A 9975-nucleotide genomic window follows, 5' to 3' on the forward strand; every position below is an offset into this window, starting at 1 on the left:
TCTAATCAGATTACAAAAATATTTGATATCCCCGGTAACTAACTTGAAAAAAGTTAATGACCTAGACCAGTGATGGCGAACCTTTTAGAGACCGAGTGCCCAAAACCTGGCCCCGCCCCCACTCCATCCCTGCCCCGCCCCCACCCCGCCTGCCCGCAGGGCCACTCACCGCCTCCAGGGCCCGCCGCAGATCGCCCAGGCAACCCAGCAGTGCCATGGCGACCACACCCTCTGCCCACACCCCACAGCATCAACTGTGTGATGGGGCGTGAGGGCAGAGTCTTGTCTACGCTGCCTGGCTGTCATGTTCTTGGCTGTGTTGCTCCTCGTGGACCACTCTCCTCCAGGGGGGCTGCTGGTGAGGAGGGGGTCACGGGGCGAGGCAAGGCTGGGGCAACAGCACGCATGCCCACAGAGAGGGCTCTGAGTGCCGCCTCTGGCACCCGTGCCATAGGTTCGCCACCACTGACCTAGACTTACATTTAAAAAACATTTTAATATGGGTGTCATGATTAAAATCGGAAGCAACAGCCGTTATTAAAATAGAAACACAAAATATATGCATTTCAAAAAACCATTTTAATGTTTCAATTCCAACAATTACATTTCAGGAACTGCAATCTTATGACTGGTTCAAAAATATAAGAATGTGTATGCTACATAATATGCCGCTGCGAGTGACTCTCTCAGAATAAATCAGTTTATTCGGTTTCTGCATTTGAACATGCCAGAGCTGGCTCTGAATACATGGAAAAAATTACTTGAATTTGAAAAGGAAAGAAAAGCCGGATGTTATTTATAACAAAAAATATTTTTTTAAAATGAAAGAAAAGATTAAGTTCATGATTTGCTGAACACTTTTCATTCAACTGAAGTTCCACTGCAAATACTTTTTTGGCTCAGTTCTACCAGAGTGATAAGCAGAGAAACAGAAATGTTAAAATTCCATGGTTAAGACAATGATAGAATTGTAGGCAGATATATGTTACTTCAGAGTAACGTAGCACTTAGGTTTAGGACAAGCAAAATGTGTATTAAAAAAAACCCTGACAATAATGCTTTGGGACAGTAAAGGCCATTTAGAAAAGATCCTTATTCATGATGTCTACAGTAGTTCAGAATTTTTTTTAAAAAATTATGCTTTTCTTAAATATTCAGGACTCTATTTTCATCTTTTGCAGAGTCTTTTTCACAGGTATATAACTATAAAAGGAAGGAGCCTAATACAAAGAATTTATGGAAGTTCCTTTTCATAACATAATTTAGTAAACCTTGAATTTTCATTTCACTGGGCAGGAGATTAAGCTTCCCATTTCCAGCAAGGGAAATAGGCATATAATTGAAAGAGAGACTAGGTTTGTATCACATTTTATAAATGGGGAAAATATAGCTGGACTATTAAAACCCTTAGATGTCCTTAACAGTGCAATGAAAAATATTCTCTGTCCATTACGCATTATATTTATTTTAATGGTGAGAACGCTGTAGGAAGCAGGAGGTTGTTCTGCTGTGATTTCAGGAATTGAACGCTTTCTCGAACTAAAAGTAAATTACACAGGCAATTAAAAGGTTAATAGTGGTATATAATTTTTTTTTCAAAGAAAGAATCCCAAAGGGAAAGGGAAAAGACAAGAAATCTTTCACTTACCAGCTGCTACTAACCGAGGATCCTCATGGGCATAGTGTCTTCCAGCTGCCCGACTATCTGGGCTCTCATTCCACCAAAGCACGTGAACTACAGAGACAGAAAACTGCAACTCAATAAAAATATGAATTAAATAGGCAATGCATTTATTAAAATATGTTTTGCTGAATAATCTTCATTCGGAAAGCTATGCCTATCCCTTGCTATGGATAGTAGTCATTTATACTGCATATCAAAGAATTCTTTTCAATTCACACCTCCATGGAATACCAGGTCAGGGCAAACACACAGACTATAAGCATTGTATATACAACAGCATTAATTATCATGGTTCTCATGTACCCAATAATTAAATTACTGAACCAAATTAATGAAATTAAATTAATTAAATCCATTAATTGGAATGGATTAAATTATTAAATTAAATGTTTAAATCATAGTTATTAGTTATGGTGATAAATCAATGAACAGTCCAATTATTCTTGTCAAATAAGAGAACCTGCAAGTTCTGTCTGAATTCCTAACCATTTTAATCACTCAGGGCTCAAGTTCTAAGCATGGGCTAAAACAGAATTTCTCTTAAGACGCAAAGAAAGTGATTATTCTTCTACAAAAGCCTGATTAGCCTGATCCCAGCGCAGTCATACAATTTTTGGTTGAATGACAACGTCGATTAGCAATGGAATTGCCAGTGCCAACTGTGGTCAGTAAACAAGGACTTCCTATAGTTTATTTCCCTTACAGATAATCTTTTCCTCTGAGTCAAGTCTGATTCCAGGCAGCTTTCTGAACATACACATTCAGGCCTTTTGGCAACACTATGCCTTCTTTGAAGGTATTTTTCAATTTTCCACATTAACCTTTAGCCCTGAATTCCCTGGCAAGTCTCCCATCCCAAGTATGAATCACATTAAATTTTCCTTAGCTTCAAGCCCAGATAAGATCAGCCATGAATTGAAGGCTATGTTTCCTTACTTCTTACCTAAAAAATGGTAGCCCAATATCATACTGAAATCTGATAAGCAATCATACCTCGGTTGAGTAGTCCATATTCAGTATGGAAGACACCAATCAGCTTAGTGTATCCACTATTTATGTGGGCTTTAATTGCAGCTTTAAAGGACTGTCCCCACACTGCTGGTCCACCAGGTTTCATTTGGAAGGTAACCAACTCATAGACTCCTGGAATGGGGGTGGGGGAGCAGCAACACCGCAAGAAAAAGATTCAGAATGTGTAATGTCTTCTCAATATATATTACGTGCACATTTTGGAAATGAATACAGATTTTGTACAAGAATGTAATTCGGTGCTGAGAATGTTTGAAGTTTTCACTTATGAATTTCTATCCCTTGCTATAATAGGGCAATTGAAAAATTATGAAAACATCAAATGTATTTAAACAAGAAACTAATATTGTTGGCAGAAATGCATGGAAATCATAAGTGCTATTCTCTTTCAACTGAAATGGTAGTTTTCGAGTTCAACTTCCCATTTTTCCACTTAGGAATTTTAACATCAGAGAACCTCTATAGATTGCTCCACAATTTCAAGCTGTGTGGACTTCAATCCCCAGAATTCCCCAGACAGATTAAAGTTGCTGAGATTTAAAATGCACTCTTAATGCGTGCTTATATGTATACATTGTACTTGCCAGAGGCACAAATGCATATTTTTCTTTCATGAACTGAAATGATATTTTAAGCTGCACAATAATTAACAGTGACAGTGCTAAGCACACACCTTCAGTAGCTGGGCTTCTAAAGGTTTACATTTTCAAAAGGAACCACAAACAATTACTATAACTAAACAGCCACTGGGTGATTGACTTTAAGCACAAAGTTCACCCACTATACGACAGCACTGCACTCGAGAAAAACCAGCCAGACTACACATTTAAAAATGCCAAAATACCCAGTGTCTCAATTAAGTAAATGTTCAGTGTACCATCTTTTTCAGAGCTGCCAAGTTCACACCAGGGGACCAGGTAAGTAATCTCATTCTCTTGTTTGTCCAACAAGGGCAGCATGTAAGAGATGTATTTTTCTTGCCACTCCTGATCTTTGGTTAATGCTGTACGGACAGCAGCCCTTTGTGCAAAGCTCTCTACAAACAAGGAAAGATATAGTAAACTTAGACATCCGCATTTAGCCATCTAGTATGTCATTTACGTTTTTCAGAATATATTGCTCTTTCATAGTTATTACTTCTTGTTCATCTAAAATCAGCCATTTTTTTTTAGTTTTCAGATTGAATAAAAGCCATTATTTGCTATGTTCCCATGACAGATTTATCCTGTTTTTTTGTTTTTTTTTTTACATTCATTCTTGCTTGGAGCCTAACATTGTTTTTTTTTAAAAAATTTTTAAAGGAACATAATATATTCAATTATTTATAACTAACTAATGATACATTAGCATATAATGTCCTTGGCCTGTTAATGTCCCTTGTTTGGTCATATGTATTTTACTTTTTTACCTGTTCTTCTTGCCTCTCTTTTGTGATTCTCTATATATTTTTCTTAACATCTAATAAAAACATGCCAAACAAGAAAGCAAAATGGACCTATGATAAATTCTTGTGCTTCTGATTGAATTCTAAAAAAAAAATATTCTGAATCAATCTCACCAGTTTGACTGTGGCTATTAAAATGCTGGGGTATTTGACCTTGTGAGATCTACCATGAATATATGCATCTTCTTTCAGGCAAGGTTGACTCTGCTGTTGTTGCTGCTGTTGTTGCTTTGCAGCAGAAACAGAGTATTGGCCATTGGCTTCTTCTGTGTTTTTTTTTTTAACTTCTCACTACCCTGGCATTCTCTAGTGGTCTCCCTTGCTTAGCTTCTCAGACCAGACAAGGCCAAGATGGGCATTGTGACCTGTTGAGCCAAACAAGCACACTAAGAACTGAACAAAAGAGTAGTTAATAAAGGACTTAAGATCCCAAGTTTTAATTTCAAATTCTAATTAGAATATTATAGGCAGAGTACTGTAACACCATGTTTACAACCAGGGAGCCATTCACATTCTAACCAGCTGGATATTCCTACCTTATCATTTAAGAGAACAGTTCCTCCACCAATTCACCTGGGAACCATGAATAAGAGATGGAAAAAGTCTTCGTCTTAAAATCTGAGAAAAATATTTAATTCAGTCCAGTTGCGGAAATCTCTGTAACCTTATCCTAGACCAGTTTTTCTCAATCTTGGAACTGTGTGGACTTCAACTCCCAAAGTTTCCTAGTCAGCTGGCTGGCTGGGGAATTCTGGGAATCGAAGTCTACACAGCTTAAACTTTCCAAGGTTGAGAAACACTGTCCCAGATATATTTCAATAAATATTGCCATAGAAAATATGGAAGAAATCTGCTTTCTGCAGAAATGGAACAGTCAGGAACCTGACATTAATCTGAGCATCTAGATTATTTTCCCTTTTTAGAATTCACAGTGTACCCCCGAATTCCTCACCCTTAATCAAAATGTAACTCCTTAGTTAATTAGATTTACAATTTTAATGAATGCATAATCTTCCACTCTATTTTCAGACCACAAACAATACCATTTCTTAGACTAAAAATAGAATACAGGAGACATGTTCTTTGTTTGGGAGTTTACTATTCTGGTTTGTAGGAGAGCAGTCTGTGCTGCCCAAAGACTCAAGAGAATACAAAAGTTGCAACAAGGAAGGGGCTGACGGGGCTTGAAGGCTATTTACAAAATTGAATGAGTCTTATAGCATTCCCCATAATTTTGAAGCCATGCTGATTCCAAATGTATATGCACGTTCTGACAGAAAAGTATTTTGTCAACTTTAAATCAACTAAATTGTGAAGTAACCACTTTTTATTGGACTGCAATAAAACTAGTCAGGAACTGGTAGTTGTTAAATGAAATTTTAGCTCTTGAGAGATGCTGTTTGGTTTCTTAAGAGTTTCTAAGATTTCTTATTTAAACTACACTGGCGGTACAGGAGTTTCTGCAGTGAATCTTTTCATATCAGTTGAATAATCTGAAGACATCCCCTATCCCATGGGAAGCCAGAATACCAATCTTATTACTTAATCCATTACACAATAAGTACTATAATACACTACGGAAACATCTTTCTCCTCCCTCCTTCCCAGGGTAAGGCAAGTCACTCTCTTAGCCTTTCAAAAGGTTCACCCTCACCTGGCTCTGCCCACTGACATGGGCAGCGGTGGGATTCAAATATGTGAACAACCGGTTCTCTGTGTGGATGCCACTTCCAGAAGTCCATTCTGGGCCTGGGCAACAAAAAATTAGCTACCGGTTCTGCCAAAGTGGTGGAAACTGGCTGAATCCCACCACTGGACACGGGAGTCTAAGATGTCATGCAACCCTGGGGGTGGTTGGTGGGTTGAAGATGGTCCGTCCCTCTGCCTTTTAACTTTGCAATTGTTCTTTTTAACTCTGTAATTCTGTTTTCTAACTTTGCATTATTTATGACTTTTAATACGTTTTTAGCATTTTATTTATAAACCATCCAGAGGCACAGGAATGTGACGAGCAGTACAGAAATTTGATAAATAATGTAAAACTATGCATACAGTACCATATTTCCAAATGTGGAAAACTTGATTCAGTCCCCCAAATTCTAGAGTCCAGTATCCAACCATTGGGGAATGAAGTGTGCGAAGGTGAATGTTTTTACTGGTGAGGTCCAGAAAATCTTTCATCTTGTTTGGCTTAACTGTGTAAGTACGAAACTCATAGAATGTGCCATCGGTCTGTCGTGGCCCTGTAGCAAAAGATGAGGCCTGAAAATAAATAAAAGAAACATACATAAATGTTGATAATAGTAATGAATTAGTTATTCAAATAAATATGAATGAATGCAAATAACCTGCAATATCTTTTTCTTTCACATTTGCAATGTGATGTGAAAAAGTAAGAGAAAGACTACTGCAATTTGGTGCCACAAAGTAGAGAATCTAAAATTAAACCCATTTTGAGGTGAAAGACTAGGAAAAGCTGGATTATTATGCTAACAAAAGTGGCCAGAATTCCCACCTTGAGGCACATTCAATTTTTTAATATAAAAGAATCAGCTAAACTATGAAAATCACAGTCATCAGATGTGGCAATGGTCACCGATGAATGGCTCAAAATGGTTTAAAAGGAAACAAACATTCACAGGGTTTAGTAACATCAATGGAGAGTAGTGTTAATGGTTACATGCTGAATACAAGTAGGATACTGAGTAACAGAAGCTGAGAAGAGACTCTTGTGCCACTATACATTCTTGGCTATCTGAATCTGAATGGCTATTGGGTAGCACAAATTGCTGAATTAAATGAGTCTATGGTGTTTTTTTTATTATTATGTTCTTAGAACATCTTATTCTCTGGCTACCAATGACAGCTTTGATTTTTGACCCCTCTATAAAACTGCTAAATTCAGTTTTTGTAAAAATGTGCCCTGGATTCAAACACTGCACCAGGCCAAAATGCAATACGTTTCATTTTTGTTACGGCATTGGGCGAAAAATAGCCACTGTAGTTGATCCACCATAGCTTTGCACAATTACAAACCCTGCCAATAATTTCAGCAAGCTGTGTTTTTATAGGTCTTTGTACAAGCCTGGAATTTTAGAACTGGACTTTGGCCTTTTTTAATCTTAGTCATTGTTGCTATACAAACACCAGAGGCCATGGCACTGGTGTCACTAAACTTGATTTATTTTGCAATTAAATAAAATCTACAGAGCAATAAACATTCCTTGTTTTTGTTCAAACTAGTAGTATTGCACTAGGAATTACTCAATGCAAAGCACTGATTACTCCACCTGATCCAACGGAAGATAGAAAAAGCAAACAATGAGAGTGATATGGTATTAATTTCAGTGTCTAGATAACACTACAAAAGTGGGGGTTAGATTATTCACTAATTCCTTTTGAGCCTCGAGTATATATTCAGTGCTCTTTAACAAATGAAAACATTGTAATCACATCGCATTAGCTTCATTGCTGTATTTTGCCTTCTCAAAAGTTGCTGGCAACTGAATATTACAGGAGAGATATAGGGCCTTTGGAGCAAGGGTGCAATAGAAGAGATAGTGAATTTGGACTGCAACATTTGAAATAATCACTAGGTGGCAGAAAAGAGATAAATGTGTATCATGTATGCTGCCATCTGGTGGTCATCTTGATTTTGCAGCACAAATTGAGTAGCCCTCCTATTAAAACATGCCTTCAACTATGATGAATTATTCATCCAGTAGTTTCATCACAGCCACAATGTCAATATTCAAGATTTCACTTTACATATCAAATGTGGCGCTTCTGGAAAAAAGATGTTTTGTGTCAAGTTAGCCAAATGCCCCAGTTATATAAAAAAAGGAGTTTTAGAACAATGCATATATTTTTATTCAACCAAGTTCAGAAAAACCAGGGAAATTTAATAAAGATTACGGAGCTGAACTGATTAGAATACAGAGAGCTTAAAAATCAGTTTAAATCTGCATACATCTGCAAAAATTACTGGATGGCCTTTGGCTTTTTTGTTAGTTAACAGATTATTTGATGATAAAAGTACAAAAGGCAGTTATAATGTAATTAATGATACATCCACAAATGAGGAACAGAACAAAATACTAGAATATAAGCTGCAGAAGCAGGAGGGGGAAATGCATGTGGAACATTTTATTTTTTTAAGACATAAAAACAAATCAGTGTGGGAGTTTGAATGCATACATTTACAGCTAGATCAGCCCTACATTGGTTCTACAACAGAAATGTCTGTTTAGTGTAGTAGTTAAGGTGCTGGCCTAGAAACCAGGAGACTATGAACACTAGTTCTGCTTTAGGCATGAAAGCCAGCTAGCTAATTCTTTCACTGCAACCTACCTCACAAGGTTATTGTTGTAGTAAAAATAAGAGGAGGAAGGAGTATGATGTATGTTTGCTGCCTTGAATTACTTATAAAGCAATAGGCAGATAAAAAAAAAATCAAATGTCATCTAGTGTGCATTAGTACTCATTCCTTCACAAATAAGGATTCTTTTGATATCAACACAGCAAATGTTAAAGAACATTTAAGGCTCCATACTTAATAGTTTTACAGAGAAAGTGGATTTAGCAAGGGTAGCTGTCTTGCACAGGGAGAAGATTCCCATCCTCTGATCAGCATCTGCCTACTCTAAACACATGGAAGGAGTCTCTATAGTTGTCCCATCACTTTGTTCATTTAAACAGTGGTCTTCTAACCATCAGCCCAAACCTGTAGGAGTACATGGGAGATGGTGGTTTAGAATGAATCAAGAGGAAGATGGTAGAATAAATGACAATATCCATGGACAGGCAACAAAGGAGAATAGGAAGGGGATGCGTGTCCTGCTTCTAATTTTAGAGTTTGTGGGAAAGTACTCTTTATCCTGTGGCCTTTTGTTTCCTTAGCTGCCAACATTTTGTCCAAACGCTAGAAAAGGCAAGGCGAGCCAGAGAAGGCTTGATCCGCATACTTTCTTCAAAGACTTTTGTCCAACCCAAACTCAAATCCAGATCTGCTTAGGGGTTTTCAAGTCCTTTTGCATCCAATAGAAATTTCCTGCCAGCCGACTTTTTTCTCCTAGCTTCCTCGGCTCTTGGTCTTCTCCTCACCGCTCCTTTTCTCCGTCGTTAACAGCAAGTGGCAAAGGTTAAACGGAAGACGCCGCCGACGCCGCCATGCTGAGCATCTCTTGCAGGGACGGCCCCACCTGTTGGACGTCTGCCTGCCCACTAGTTCTGCGCTGCACACAGGAACTACGAAGGCGACGGCGCTCGTCCCCTGCTTCTGTCCTCCACCCCAGCGCCTTCCTTCGTTCCCTCCTTTTACCTGGGCACTGACCGCTCGCGCCGCTGCCCCGACTCCTCTGAGCACTGCCCGGGGACCCTGCATGGTCTAATAATTGCCCGGGCGCCGCAAAGACAGCAGCGCTGCAACAGCAACAGCCAAAGCACGTAGCCAAGCTTAAGGGCGGCAAACTGCACTTCCTACTGCCATCTGACCCGCCCGCCGCAACCGCATCGAGGCAAAGCATTGGCCGACGAGAACCTCGTGGCCGCCTCCTCATCAAGCGTGGAAGGGCCGCGCCGCCTCTTCCCATCCCCTTTCCACCACGACGTGTTATATGTGTGTGTGTGTGGGGGGGGGGAATGCGGAAGACAAAAAGCTCTCCGGGACGCGGAAGTCCTACTTCGTAGCTGAAGATATGGTTAAAGTGCAACTCTCGCCAACCTTGATCCTTGGCCAGGATTGCTGGAGCTGATAGATGGTAATCCAGCCACTCTCTTGGGGTTTCTTGGACTTAGTTCAAACGTTTCCCCGCGAAAC

The 9975-nt window shown here is 39.1% G+C and overlaps 1 protein-coding gene across 3 annotated transcripts; it reads right to left on the reverse strand.

Moving 5' to 3' along the window:
* Positions 1-560: 560 nt before the first annotated feature.
* On the reverse strand, positions 561-9654 carry NIPSNAP3A (nipsnap homolog 3A). 3 transcript variants are annotated; one of them, XM_039350969.1, is made up of 6 exons: positions 9478-9654; positions 6215-6419; positions 3591-3749; positions 2678-2827; positions 1649-1735; positions 561-1539 (listed from the first exon to the last, which is right to left on the reverse strand). In XM_039350969.1, exons 1-6 carry the CDS (start codon positions 9538-9540, stop codon positions 1463-1465), a joined length of 741 nt encoding a protein of 246 aa, XP_039206903.1. In that variant the 5' UTR covers positions 9541-9654; the 3' UTR covers positions 561-1462. The 3 variants fall into 3 exon arrangements, with proteins under 3 accessions (XP_039206903.1, XP_039206905.1, XP_039206904.1); XM_039350971.1 differs by having other exon boundaries at positions 9122-9615; XM_039350970.1 differs by having other exon boundaries at positions 8710-9615.
* Positions 9655-9975: the final 321 nt, after the last annotated feature.

This window comes from Crotalus tigris, unplaced genomic scaffold, assembly GCF_016545835.1.
Source record: "Crotalus tigris isolate CLP2741 ecotype Arizona unplaced genomic scaffold, ASM1654583v1 scf7180000018368.3068619, whole genome shotgun sequence".
Taxonomy (NCBI): Eukaryota; Metazoa; Chordata; class Lepidosauria; order Squamata; family Viperidae; genus Crotalus; species Crotalus tigris.